The following is a 15,273-nucleotide window of genomic DNA, read 5'->3' as shown; positions in this document are numbered from 1 at the left end:
CCAGTTGAGTGGATGACTCCACTTTACATTGATGACCCCAATGGTTTTAAGCTAAGTGAAAAATCATTGGTGCAACTTCAAATTCTTCCCAAAAAATTGTAGTGCACATGCACCAGAACAGCATCAAAACACGGTAAGGGAAGATGCTGGGAGGATTCCAGCTCCAAATTTACATTACTGCTTAAAATCAGAGGTAGGTTTGCTCCATTCTACCAATGGATGGTTTTATCCAATCTGCCAATATAAACTTAGAGAAAACACCTGACAGCAGAGAGAACACAGCACCATGACCAAGACAAATTATTAATTTACGTAATTAAGTGAACCACCAGGCAGATGGGTTTCAGTATTAGAGCACATGGCAATTTTGTCCTGCTGTAGCCACTGCAACCAAGAATATGGGTTTTTCCTACTGCAGAAAAGGAGCAATAACCCTAAACCTATTGTAAGAAAAAGTGTGACATGTGGGCAGCTTAAATTATTTGAACAAAAAATGCAGTACTGATTCTCTTTAGAGAAATCTCCCAATTTCAAATAAAAAACCAATCCTATGATTACAATCACTGGGAAATGGATGAAGCAGAAGATGTGACAAATATTTCTAAGGTTTTCATAAGGGCAGTGCTGTAGCAATCAATGCAAATTCCAAGAATATGATTTATTAACTCCTGAGACAGCAATAATGATGGCTGTTTGTGTTTACCACTGGGACACAAACAAAGCTGGGGATTTTTTCCATAACATGTTTTTCACTCCTCTTCTTCTAAGCTCATTCATTACCAATCTCACATAGATATATTTGAAGATTGCTTTGCATTGGTTTAGCAAATTATTTAATCTGTGGAGTTTTCTTCAGGTAGCAGAGCAGGATTACTCAAAGACTCTTCTTTCATGCAAGTATTCACTATGAATGTGTATTCCCAGTGAAAAGTCTGGTGCCTTAACAGTTAATTTTCTGTGATACACAGTCATCCATACATTTTAACACAGGTTAATAATGTCAAGTAAACTTTCAGCTTTTTCAATGAGAAAAAATAGAGGAGAGGGAAAAGAAGGACACATGTACAAGAGGAACTATGCAAGAACCTCTCTTATATTTGCACACACAATTTCTGAAAAAATTTACATTTAGTGGCTTGAGATGGAGAAAGGGACAGACTTCAGAATTAATCCAAAATGAATATAATCTTCTTAATCTAATTTCTTCCTACACAACACAATTGTTGGTGTTCATCTTCTTCTGAACATGTATTAGACATAAAAATCAGAACCTCCCAGAACCCCAGGTTTATAGCTGTCATTGTTCCCAGAACTGAGGCAGTACAAGGCCTCTTCAAGGCTCATCATCAGGCACAAAAAATTAAAAACTGTCTAGTCCAGGTCCTAGAAATCAGTCCTTTCTTCTTTCTGAATATAGGACTCTAAAAGCCACTCATAGCTTAAAAACCTTCTAATTGGAGCCTCTACATAAACAACCTTAATAGAGAAGTACTCCCAACCATCCCCCTGAGTCTGCTTTGGGTCAGTCTCCTCTATGTATGCCAAAAGAGAGTAACTCCAGTTTTATCTGCCCCCTGGACAACCATTCCAGCTCTTCTTGGTGTGAAATCCATCCACTTTATTAACACCTAGGGAATGATGTTACTAATCTTCTCCCAGACCTGTACCCGTAACATCTGAAATACTGGAATACACACACTTCTTCATGAAACCTTCTTGCAAATGGAAGTTAGAGATTGGCTCACCTGATGCACACAGTCCAAGAACTGTAAGAAAACAGGGGCAAATCCACTCCCCTGGCAGTTGAGGGTGAGATTGCTGCGCTGGCTGAATTTATGGCCAAAGGAGAGCCACTCCTTCTCCACCAGCATCCGGAATCCTTCCAGGGTCCTGTAGAAGGGGTCACTGAGCAACTGCACCAGAGACACCACCTGCACCACAGCACAGGATATTCTGTGTTACCACTGACAGAAATCAGGGGAAACCTTTAGCAAATGAATGCAAGCATTCAGTAAGCTGTCCATTGTTCAAGAAAACAAAAGCTTTTGCATAAACTCAATTACAAGTATTTTATCACACACATTTTTATGAAACAAACCAAATATTCCACATGAAAAAGCTTCAATTGCATTGAGACTTTATGGTATCTGTAGAAGTAAAACCTAAGCACCTACAGACTTGGGAGGTGGTTACAATGCTTACTACATTTAAATTATGTTTGAAATAAAAGCCCTTTTATAATAAACATTTAAAAGATAGTATCTACTACCTCAGCAGTAAAAGCATTAAAAAATTGGTCCTGAGGTTGACTTTAGAAGTTCTGCTCCAGCCAACTGCAGTCTGTTTTTATACACAGCATCTCAGGAGATTTTAAAATGCAGCACAGCCTTCTTGCACTTTCAGGCATGTATCTCCCCTCTCTACTCTTCATTGTTTGGCAATGATTTCAATAATTATGGTCACACTCTTGTGTGTGCTTGTTTACCTGGTATTATGATGCTGGGTGCACATGATGATTTTATTTACTAGAATGATGGATATCTGTGTTTCTCTTCTGAATGATGAAGCAGCAGCAAGGACAAAATGCATCTATTAAATCAGGCAGCAGATCTTGATTCACCTAATTTATAGTTTGGGATGATCTGCCCTTGCAGCAGGTGTTAGAGGCATTTTGGCACAAATTCAGTTTTCTCCCTGTGTGGTCTCCTAACATTACTTATGGAAATTGAATGGAAGAGAATAAATTTCTCCTGTGTTTAAAATGATAAATGAACAGTTGTGGTAACTTCCAGCATTCATTCTTACACATGGTCAGGTGCAGGAATGCAGATCTTACATCCAAGTCTTAGAACTGTGAAGACCATCAGGACCTTTGGAATGAACTCATTTTAAGGAACCATGTCATGAAATAAATTGCAAATGAATGCAAGGATTCATGCATTCTGGTTTCTTCTCTGCTGCCACAACACAAATTTATTCATGTCACACCAAATTATCTCTCACTTGTGTAAAAAAGTATTGCCTGGTGTTTTTCCTTAATATTGAACTATTTCAAGGTCTTTATAGCAGCTTACTTGAGCAGTAATATCCCAGCCATCTTCCAAACAAACCATAACAGAAGAACCATTTTCCAGGAGCTCAGAGATGATCACACCCAGCTGCATTATCCTGTGAAGCTATAAAATACCATGAATAAGTAACACATTCTAGACAAATCTTTAGATAATAAACAGAATATTTTCATATTTAAAAATGCATTCCTGGATGCACATATAGCACAGAGAAATACATTGATGCAGCTGATTAGGCAACAATAAAATGCAACAGTCTAAGGACTTCCATCTGAACTACAATAAAACTAAGGGAAGTTCTGAAGATAGGAACTTAAAGTATTAAAGCCAATGAGTACTGTAATAAACTAGCTGTCATAAAAAGGAGAATGGGAACAACACAGTTGACAGATTTACTGGAGAGAAATTCCATCCTGGGTTTAACACTAAAATAATTTCCTGTGAAATATTAAGATTCCATAAAGTCACTGAGTACTTTGATGGGAGAACCCATGCAGGATATTTACAAGATAATATTACTAATACTCAGTCCCATGGAAGTTGAAAACTAATGAACTGAACAATAATAACAACAACAGAAAAACAGTTTAATAGTTGGGCAGACAGGCTAAAATATATATAAAGTGGACACTTTAATGATTTGCACTTTCATATTCATGACACAGTGATGCATGAATATTAAAGTGCAGGTTAAGTTCATGTGAATCTGGGCAATTTTATCTCCCTATGAGACTTCATATCATTATTGCTAAAAATAAAAATCTATATGATGATTTTACCAGTTTTGTATACTATGACAGCACTCTTGGTAAACAACACAATAGGTAATACATAAAGAATTCAGTGTTTTACAGCAGAGTGAAACTGTTCTTTGTGCAGCACTGAATATAATCCAACCAAGAGAAGCAATGGGAAAGATGAAAGTCTGAAAGAAGGAAGAAAACAGTACAGGAAAACAAACAAAAGATGGTAAGAAACATCTAAGATCATTTATGCAAGGAAAAAAAGAAAGTTCAAGAAGTACACAAGGCACAGAAAGTGAGAAGAAAATTAAATTGAAGAAAACAAGAGCAAGAAAGAGAAACAGTTTAAACCTAGAAAATTCATCCTTATTCATGGCAGTCTGCTTCCTTCCTCTTAAAAATCTGATGAATATTGCTATGGAAATTGTGATAGAAAAACCTTGACTCCTCTGAGCATTCACATAGCCATTACTCAGAGAAAAACCCCAACCCAAACAGACTAATTTTCCTGCAATTTTCGTAAGAAAAGACTGAAAAGAGAACCACTTTTAAGACCAAGCTTGTTTATTCTTCTGTGTTTTCTTAGGCAGTAGAACAGAAGAGAGGCTGTTTCTTCTATCTTTAACGAGGAAACTGATATGCAATCTGGTTTTACAGATTCATTGTTAACAATGCAAACCACTATTTTTATAATTTGTGCTCATAAGACAGGGCAGTGTTCAATTCTCCCCTATGCATTCACATTCTTATATAGTCCATATAGTGTTAAAATCTGTAATTTTAAACTTCTATTGCCCAGAAGAGGAAAGCATAACACAATGAAAACATTTCTGAGATGACAGATCTATGTTCTTTCATGGGAATAGTAGAAAATGTGCCAAATCAGTCATAAATTAACTTTATCAGTCATAAATTAGCTTTATCACATAAGTCAGATATGACATGATTTAAACCACAGAAATGTGGTTTAAATATAACAAAGCTAGTGTGTGACAAGATGTCCTAGCCCTCAGCAGAGTGATGCAGCCAAAGCAAGGAATGATCCTCTGAAATATGCCAAAAGAGAGAACTGCAGTGTTATTTGCCCTCCATCCCTGGGCTGCTGCAGGGAACAAGTTTATTTCATTAATTCAATGATGAAATTACATTAGATTAATTTATCTACACTTACGAGCTTGCTCAACCACTCTGTGATGGAAAATGCTCACATGCTGAGGAAGTCAAGTCTTTTTCATGCTGTCCCAGCTTCTCCCCTTGCTGCAAACCTTGGTGGGCAGCCCCAGCCAGGAGCAGCTCCTGCTCTCAGCCCAGGGAAGAGGCTGAGCCCTCCTTGCAGCACATTCCAACCAGGAGAGCATTTCCTGATCTGTGATATCTGACAAGTTCCTCACAAGTATTTCCTCCTTAAGAAATCAGCATAATTCTATTCTGCTTTCTGTGATTAATTGCATTTGAGAAAAGTATATTCTGCAGGGGTTTCCAAACATAACAAGCAGCTGTTAAAAACCATTCACTGTAATTAAAGCGGTTTTAGATTTACAAAGAGCTGGCTTTCCCACATCCTTCTGAATTTGAATCTTGAAAAGTTTGCTCCAGTCTTGCCTTTGTTTGGCTAATGTTTATGTAAAGGAATATGAGATAGGGAAATAAAGGTACAGATTCAGAGAGAAGAGAGTAACACACAGAGAATCCTCTCTTCCCCATATCCCACAACAGATGTTTGCTTGTTTTTTAACTTGTGCATATCAAAATCCAGGGTGGGAACACATAGGAAGAGTCAAATATTGGTTTTAAAATCAAAAAGCTCATTTATTATCCCACACTTTCTTTTTCTAATTTTTAAAATATAGAAAATAAGAAAAATAATTTAAAACCAAGACCATGAATTTATATAGATAGAAAACCCAGTCACCTCCTTGTGTGTGTGTGTGTTCCATGTTATAAAACATAAATTTTGTTACAAAAATGCCATAATATTTGTAAATATTATGATGGCATTAAAATAACAGTAATGTGTAATGCCAGAATAGAGAGCATGCAAAGATCTTACAATGAGCAAAGAACAGCTGGTTAGAACACAATAGTCCTCTGTCACAACAGCCTGGAATTTATTTTGTGTGAGCAGCACTGCATATAGATTATCAGAAGTACCTGTCAGATGAATTACCTGTGGGAACCACTCTGACTCCCCAAGAGCTTTGAGGAATGTTGCCTCAGAGTCAGTAGGAATTGTGCTGGGAACACAAGCTCTCATCAGCTTTTTAAAGCTCGCCTTCGTCTGCCGGATGTCACTGAATTCAACAGGAACAAATTCACAATTCAAAGCAAAATCTAGTTTGAACCCCTGTATGAAAAGGACAACAGCAGATGTAATTTAAAAGGGAAGCATATTTTTCACTGACAGTCTCCTTAAATCCTAAAGTCTTGCCTGCTTTATTGCCAAGTAATTAATTCCTCATGAAAAATCGGTGTACTTAAACACCTGCCCAGGATAATAAAAAATATAATAAAAATCCTTGCAAAATGTACCACAATAAAGCACCCAACTATAACCATAGCAGCAGAATGTACTGCACAGCAGTCACTATTTTCAATAGTAATTAGAATTATTCTAGCAGTAATAGTGGTGAAAAACTGAAGTCCAGTGACAATCTGTTCAGTTCCTTATCCACAACATAGTGTACTGTAACATTTTTAAAGCTAATCAACAATAAGCAAAAAAAAAAAAAAAAAAAAAAAAAAAGAAGAAAATATCTGTATGGATGACATATGAAGAGTGCAGGATACATTTTGGGAGTTCAGTAAAGCAGAAAAAAGTAACCCTCACCCCCAAAAAGAAGCCCCATAAGTGCAAAGCAGCTGAGTCATCTAAACCATCGCTGGGCATTGAGGGAGTTGTTTGGCTCAGTACCTTGTTCAGCACAGAGCAGCAGCAGGATGGTTTTCCTAGCAGAATGCCTCATGTTTTATTTAACTTACTGCATTTAGCAATAAGAGAGGAGGACTGAATTAAGAGACCAAGTTAGCTGACTGAAAAAAAACCTCCACAAACGCCAATGGGTTATGATGAAAAGGATAATACGGAGAACATTACTAGGAAAAACAATTCTCATGTATGAAGCATCACTGAAGATGTGCATGCCAAACTTTTGGAATTTTCTTCAGAAATTGCTTTCATTGAATTAAACTTGGCCTGCAAATAATCTTCATTAAGCTCCTTCATAGAATGCCAATTGAAAATGCAGGAAAGTGAAAGCCTGGTTTTAATTCTGTTTATACTTTGCATGGTTCAAAAATAAATTCAATAACTCAACAATGGCAAGTGGTAATAATGCATGACAAAAGCAAATGAGGAATGTAGCACCATTTCTTTAAAATGTTGTCTATTTCTGTTTGCCTCATCAATTTATTTCATGTGATATTTAGCAGAATAAAGCAGTAGTTTCTGCTACACAGCTGTTGCTGCATGACTGAACCCTTCCCTTATCATTCATTAATAAATCAAACAAATAGAAACAGTCATTATTAGTGGAATACAGTAATTTAACTCTATGTAATTGATGCATTATTCTGGTACAGAATGTCACCTCCACCTCCTGAATGAACATAATTTCAGAAAAAAATGGATAGTGATGTGTTTTCCTACTACCAGTAATGAGTTTTGGACCTTTTGTATTTTAAAAAATACATTAATATTTTATGTATGTTCATATCTTGAATAAGAAAGTAGAAGAAACCAGGTTTTTAAATCTTCGAATGCAGAGATTAAAAAAAAAATCTGAAAACATTTTCAGAAAACAAGTAAAACTACTGAGAATTAGAGGATACCTGTTTTTCAAACAATACCATCTCAAACATTAAAATCTATCAAATAATATGTACAAAACTGTAGACATCATGGTCCTCGCCATGTAATCAAATCAGGACTTCTGTGTTGGCCAATTCTCATCAATTTGGCTTTGCGTGAGTTCAGTGCTGCCCACAATATGAAGGTTTCCTTCTCTTTTAATTGCTTCCCCAGCTAACAACATTTTGTTTCCTTCATAACAGATTTCCATCTTATCTTGAATACCATTTACTGTTTGTAACAACATGAGAATAATTAAACTCAACCAAATAAAAACTACATTAAACATGAAAAAAAATCAACTGTCATTACCCGTAACTGAGATTTTTCTCCAAATATGTAGAGGGCTGCTTGTCTTCTCAGCAGCTGACTTTGCAGAAAGGAGCTGCTGCTGTAGGGAGGGGGGTTGTCCTTCCCTGCAAGCCTTGCACCAACATCAATGAATGGAGTCTGAGTGTTGATAAATCGGTTGCTTGAACGAAGACTCGCCCATACACCTTCATAAGGATGAAGAATATTTAAAAAACATTTTGTGTGAAGCACTGGAGATCATATTTACTTAAAAGATGCTTAAATGTGTCACATGCATCCCTCACAGGACATAATTAAGAGCATGTACTGGAAAGAAATAGATTTGTAACAGAAATTGTCAAAACCATCCTACTGCATGGCTGAACCTCAGACCTCATCTACTTCTGCCTTCTACTGCAGAAAAAAGAGTTGCTGTGACCTCAGTGACACAGTGATAAATCACAATTTGCAGATAGCAATGTCCATGTAAGTGCATGGAACTGAAATTTCTGGAGGGACAGAAATCAGGAAAGTGCAGAAATCCCAAAGCTGGCAACAACATGAAGTGCAGTGGGATATACAAGCAGCAATCCTTGGATGGTGTGGCTTTCACATCCTCTGAACCGAGAGACAGAATTCTCTCTCTCAGGGTTTTTTCCTGGAGAAGCACGGAGAGAAGAAGAAAAAACAATTCTCATCTCTGCTGGTTGCTCCTGTTGTTTTTGCACATGCAGAATGTGTTAGGAAGATTGTTGACCTGAAGGGAGTTCCTAATTGGATTCTGGTGATGCTTGTTTATATTAATTGGGTCAAAGCTGTGTCCTGGCTGTCTCAAGACAGTCACAGATTTTCCTTTAGTGTGTAATTAAGTATAGTATAGTATAGTATAGTATAGTATAGTATAGTACAGTATGAGTCTCTTTAATATAGTATAATGTAAGATAATCTATTTTAATAAAGCAATTGTTCAGCATTCTGGATCAATGGAGTCAGGTGCCAATCATTGCATTTTACTACAGACTGGCATCACTCCATCACCCCAGCAGCACTCTGAGTCTGCACAGTGTACACCTGGCTGCTGCAGCTCCACTGGCACTGCCAGGACAGGAAATTCTACAGCACACAGCCATGCTCTCATCTCATCATGCTTGAGGAAGTTTTGGTGACTTTAAAGTAAGAAAGTAGTGATTTTTAATCTGATTTTGAAAATCAGATTGCCAAGGCCTGTTTAGTGCTAGAAGAAAAGGCAAGCAGTAAATATTTTTCTGTTTCTTGTACCTCAGTTAATAACCAGGATTTTGTGAGATTGTTTTTGTGTGTGCAATGTGAGGCATGTGAAAGGTATTGGATTCTCAGAGTATGAATAGCACTACTTGAAAATCAAATCCCTTAAAGTGCACTAAATTGGGCATCCAAATGGCAGTGTGAAATTCTTTAGCCTAATATGCAGTAAATCAGATTATCAGAAGAGACTCTTGTCCATAAATCTGTGAAGCAAGATATCCAAAAGAGGCACCAGAAATACCTCATAGTACTAGAAATTTAGATACTGTAGGACCAACACCCACCCCTCTTCAGGAAAATCCAACAATGTGCATAGTTAACATTTCTTGCACAGATGAAAAAAGATGCAGATAACATTAAATTCCATTGAGATAGCTAAACCAGCAAAATAATTCTATTTTTTTAGAAGCAGGATTGTGTTTCCATTAAAAAATAATTCTGTACAGTAACTCTCAACAGGGACTTGTCTGTACAGCTTAGCTTGTCTGCCTGTCTGGCTGCTAGTCTGAGATGTGAGGAGATGAACTGCAGCAACAGAGAGTGGCTGGCAGGGAGTTCTGGGCAGTAACACCTCTCAAAAGCTCCCACTTCACAGCCAGCCACTTTTATAAACACCTCAAGCAGTAAAGGAGGGTGTTTAGTACAAACTTTTATTCCATGTCTCAGCTACTACACGTGAAATAATAGACACTTTAGCAAGCAGAAATCACAGCAAACACTTAGTAAGAGAAAGAAGTTCTCATTCATTTGGTATGAAAAATTTCCAACACAAACTGCTGTCCCCAAAGATGAAGAGTACAAAAATACACAGTGACACTTTGGAGCATTTCACAAATGCACTCATCATCAGCACTTGTGGCACATCAAAAGCAACAAAACTGGCTACAAATACATGCAGATGAACATGTTTGCCAGCATGGACAGCAGTGATTAAAAGGCATAATTATGTTTCTACTGTGCTTTTGCCTAGTACTTTATTTTTGTTAGCAGTAGCTTATGCATTACTGTATTATTATGACTTTCTGATTTGACAGTAATCAATTTTCCCCTGTTCATTGATATTAATAATAACTATGGGAAGAAATTCATTGACTAGATAAGTGTTTCTTAGCTATTTTCCTAAAGCAGTAGGAATACTAAAGTCTTTTCCAGAACTTATTTTTAGCTGTTTAAAATTTTCACAGAGAAATTTTTCTGCATATCACTCTGTGTTCCATCACAGTCACTGTGCATACTTTAAATGGGCAAAAACCTCCAAAACATAACAAATCCACAACACTGAGCTAAAACCCTCAAAATTTTGTTAGTGCAGAAACAAAGCTTTCTGTCAGTATCACTTTAGAATGAATTAGGACATAGCAGCAGCAGATGGTAGAAAAGAATGGGCTCTCAGGACACAGAATACAGTACCTTGGTGGGCTCTTTCCTTAGTTGCTGATTTGGAATTGGAATGAGTGAAACATTTATCTCTGTGCCCAAGCACTGGCAGATAACAGTAAAGACAGAAGGAGGAGGAATGGAATGCACATTGCAGCGAAACACATTGCAGGAGAGAAGAAAAGGGTTACTTATTAATTTCCAAAGATCTAGGATATATTGCATTTCTTTATAGTACATGATTTATCAGACAGCACAAATCTCAGGCATCACAAGACAAAACATCAATCAAGCCACAAAACCAATATAAAATGGGAAGGAGGTATCCATTTATCAAACAGGAATCATTTCCATTGTCATTGCAATAGCTTCAGACACATCACAAAGCCACCATGTGTTTTTCCATAATTATAATACCAAAGGAAATGTAATGATTAAATCATTCTTTTGAATAATTTATTGAAAGTTTCTATCCATCTGAAAGCTAGTTTAATTAAAAATCCCAACATTAATGCCTGTTATAGAAAGCTGGTTTAGTCTAGGGACATTAAGTGTAGAATTTGATGGACTTCAAAATTAAAGCAGAATGCAAGATATTAGTTCTGTACACCTACAAACATTTTTAAAAGCTTGTGTACAAGTATAGAATTTAGAAAACATGTAATAACTACCACAGAAAGAGATCTTCTCTCCTCTTGCAAAAATCATCATTTTCTGTGGGAGCCTTATGTGTTTATCAGTGCATTTATCTTTGGCTCAAAACCCACATCAATACAATTGAGTCCTTTTAAAACAAATATTCTATTAAATCATACTCAAAATGTTAATGTTTCCTGCTTTGGAAATAATTCTCTAAAAAGCTTTTAATTATAAATATCCTACTATTTCTCCAATAGTGGCAAAACATAGTGAGGAAACTTTTTATTCTGCTAAATGACACACCAATGCCAGGTAAGAAGCGCTGCTCTGAAGAACCAATTTATACTTACAAAGGAAGGAAGAGGAAAAGCTCTAAGTTTTGAGTGAACTTACAGCTCTCATGAAAATATCAACCAAGAAAAGGTCAAAGAATGAAAATATATTATGAAAAATAAGTATTTGACCAAATATTTCAGATCAAAACCAACTTGACTGAGCTTTGGGCAGATGCTTCGTGACAATGTTCCAGATAAAGTAAAAAAATCATACTTGACACAGACACAAATATTCAGAACAACTGATGAGTGTTCAGAACAATAATGGTTTTAAAAAATTAGAAATACTGTTCACGCACTGGAACATATATTCTAACTTACGTTTCAAAATTATATGTATTACAAATACATTGTCTGGCACAAAAAAATAGAAAATGTAATTTTCTACTGGTGTAACATAGCTGAACCTGGCTTTTGAGCCTTGGTATGTGTGATAATAAACACAAGGAAAGAAAAGAGTGGTCCAGAATCCAAACCACAAAACCACTGCTATTGTATTTTGCACAGTGTATAATCCATAGCTGCTTGCTGCTTCACATGTGAAATATATCTAGCTGAGAAAAAGTATGAGGAACTTTGTGATAATGGATTTGAGAACAATTTTAGTGATTTTATATACTCTGTGTATTTTTTAATTTCTTTTAGAAGAATTGTGTCAGCTAATCTAAAACCCCCCAGTGTTTACGTCTCTGCAGGGAGACATTCCCTTTCCCTGTTCCCTCTTCCCCTGTCAACTTCTCACCTTCCCCAGGCTCCCACTGTACTTGTCAAACATTCTCATGGTTCTGCAAAGTCCTCCTGTGTCTGCTGAACTGTGAGCAGACACCTTTCAGACACACAGGGCAGGTGTGGCAGAGATCCAGCAAGACACCAGATAACTTCCCTGCCCTCCTCCTGATTACTGCAGAAATCCAGCCAAGGGACTCCACTGTCCAACAAAACACCATGGCTGTGACCTCATTGTGCCTTCAGGCTCCTTTTTTCTTCTTTGAGTAGCAACAAACTCATCCCATCACACTTAGCACGAGCTCTAATCCTAGAAACCAGCAGCAGTTATCTCAGTAACCCCTTTATCTTCAAAGGACAGCTTCCACCCAGCACCCAGAGAGCCTTCCCTGGCTTATCTGCAGCCCTTCCCTGCCCCTCAGCACCCTGGGCTGCACAAGGGGATGGGGCAGGAGCAAAGCTCTGCTGGCAGCACTGCCAGGGCTGCAGGGCTCAGCCAGGCTGGGCACAGCCCCATTCATTCACCCCACTGCCTCCTGCCCTGCTCACCCACATCACCTGCTTTATTCAGCTACAGCTCAGGAACAGCACAGAGAGCACAGAACATAAAACTCTCACATAAGAAATATGCCTTGACTGTGATTAATGAAAATGCACAGAATTCCTGTGATTCACGAAAATCCCCCAGTCTTTGGTGATTCCCATGTCCTCTCCTGCCCCTCCTCTCTTCCCTTCTGCTACAACTCTCACATCACTTCCCTACACATCCCTGAGCATTCTCCTTTCTCCCTCCCTCTCTGTTATTCCTTCCTTCATTTCCATAATCCATCCCACCTCTTCTGGATTTTTTTCCTCAACAAAATATTTTCATCCTTCCCCATATGAGCTGTAGGTCTTGCATCCCACAAGAAAATTTAGGTTGCAATGAACCTTAGCAGATCAATGTAAACCTAACTAATTTCAGATGCTAAAAGTATCAAAAGAGAAGAAAAACAGCATTTAGATTCTTAGAAATAGCTGTTGAAGGAGCCTTCATGGCTGAAAGGTAATAAATCAAATATAAAATGCTCTCTTTTATGGAATAGATTCATCCCTATTTTAACAAACCTACATTTAAGAAATTGTTGCACTAATTTATGTACATGTTGCACATAAAAAAAATCATAACTTCATTGGACTAAAGGTGTAGAAGTAGATGGAATCCCCTTAACAGAAAGAAATGTTCTTGTAGAAATGGCACTGATGAGCCCCTGTATCTAGGAATAACTATTTCCAAAAAATGCGCTGTATCTCCCTGCCTACAACACCTGGCCACATAAGTCCCTACTACTTAGAGTAAAACTGTTCACAGATTATTTGTAATGTTGGAAAGCATCAGCAAAGCTTCAGACACATATTGGAATGATTTGTAATTGCAGATTCTAAAGTCTATAGAATTCTTATATAAAAATATCCATTTTCAGGCCATACATAGACAAATTAAAAATATGGATGAATCCCAAATTATTTAGAAACATAATCCCTATCTGACTGCTTAATTTTTCACTAATTCCAACACGAAACCAACTTCATTTCAATGCATAAGTAAAAGATTTGAACAGAAATTAGACAATATTGTGGACTGAGGCCAATCTAATTTCTGTTTTGCTGTTTCATTTCACAGAGCAACGAATCAATAAAGAGTATAATTATTTTTATTTCATTAACAGTTTTCATCATTTATTACTTCAAATAATAGACTTTGAGCTAGTCTTACTAACCTCCTCGAGAAAAGCTATTGGATAGATTTACATCCAAATGTCCTGGCACTACCTGCTTTAACACAGTGGACATTCTTGAAGCCCTCGTTTCAGTGCCTAAAGTCAGCCAAAAAAAGAACAGAAGATTAAAAAAAGCTACAGTGTTAACCAGACTAATACTTAATATGACTGACTAAATGCCCTTTTTCACCCAATACAGCTGATTCTTGCCAATTTTGTACTTTAGATTTAGTTTTTAACACAAATGTGTACATTGGCAACAGTATGGAGGTGTTAGATACAGCTAAGCAATCAACATATTTTACAATAAATGAAGCAAAGCACGCACACTTTGGGATGGTGTTACTTTACAAGAAAAGCCACTGTTTGGCAGTATTAGGCCAATTACAACTGAGTAAGACAAGACAGACACAATTTCAAGTCACACAGTCCTTCCTGACACGTTGGGGTTACCCTCTCCTAAACCTCACCAGGTTTCATCATAAAATAACTGAAATAAAACATGGATTAATTTCTTCATGGCTCCACCTAAGCATAACTCAAATAGTGTCTTTTGAAAGAGTTTTCACTGCAAAAAGAGCTCTATTTGGGAATTACATTGGTAGAAACCTATTATGAGTAGGTAAAGCATAAAGAGGCCTCTATGCCTTCCATTGCTGCTGAAGCTAAACAGTGTCATCTGTTCTGATCTTGCAACCTCATACTTACTCATTATACAAAACAGAGCAGATTTTGCCTCATTAGATAAAATAAAGCAGATTTTGCATCCTTTTAAATTTGGTAGTCTTTTATTCAATATGCAGTTTATACTTCATTAGTTATAAAATAATTTACTGCCAGATTAATACTGAAAGTATTTCAGGAAAGATTATAAACATCCTTTACACAGAGAAAACATATTCACTGAAACTAAGAGCGAACAGGCTACCTGGAAAGCCTAACAACATAGAAACAACAGAATTCATACGAACTATCACTAAATCAGAGAAAAGCACTGTGCAGAGGAGTTTTACCTGGAGACAGAGCAATGGTGGGGCTGACAGTGAGGGTGTTACTGCCATTCCTTTTGCAGTGGACGGATATCACATTCAGCAAGGCTTGCAGGTATTTCTCCTGCTCTATACTGCTTGAAGATTCTAGAGAAGTGGGGGCTAGAGTCACAAGGAGAATGGAATGCATTAAAACAGAAAAATACAATTT

At 37.1% G+C, this 15,273-nt stretch overlaps 1 protein-coding gene across 7 annotated transcripts in view; it reads right to left on the bottom strand.

The window, feature by feature from the left end:
* SBF2 (SET binding factor 2) overlaps positions 1-15,273 on the bottom strand; it is a 231,008-nt gene that overhangs the window by 17,100 nt on the left and 198,635 nt on the right. For 2 of the 7 annotated variants that reach the window (XM_054275684.1, XM_054275685.1), the window contains exons 28-34: positions 15,087-15,224; positions 14,074-14,169; positions 10,647-10,718; positions 7,974-8,158; positions 5,982-6,158; positions 3,075-3,176; positions 1,746-1,931 (exon numbers count right to left, since the gene is read on the bottom strand). In XM_054275684.1, the coding sequence (XP_054131659.1) occupies positions 1,746-1,931; positions 3,075-3,176; positions 5,982-6,158; positions 7,974-8,158; positions 10,647-10,718; positions 14,074-14,169; positions 15,087-15,224 (956 nt within the window). The remainder of the gene's footprint in view (positions 1-1,745; positions 1,932-3,074; positions 3,177-5,981; positions 6,159-7,973; positions 8,159-10,646; positions 10,719-14,073; positions 14,170-15,086; positions 15,225-15,273) is intronic. The other 5 variants (XM_054275687.1, XM_054275688.1, XM_054275689.1 and 2 more) reach the window with 3 other exon arrangements.

The sequence above is a fragment of the Melozone crissalis genome, unplaced genomic scaffold, assembly GCF_028551555.1.
Source record: "Melozone crissalis strain CALT ecotype California unplaced genomic scaffold, PUWL_Pcris_2 ptg000018l_1, whole genome shotgun sequence".
In the NCBI taxonomy this organism is placed as follows: Eukaryota; Metazoa; Chordata; class Aves; order Passeriformes; family Passerellidae; genus Melozone; species Melozone crissalis.
This window is presented reverse-complemented; position numbering and strand designations above follow the sequence as displayed.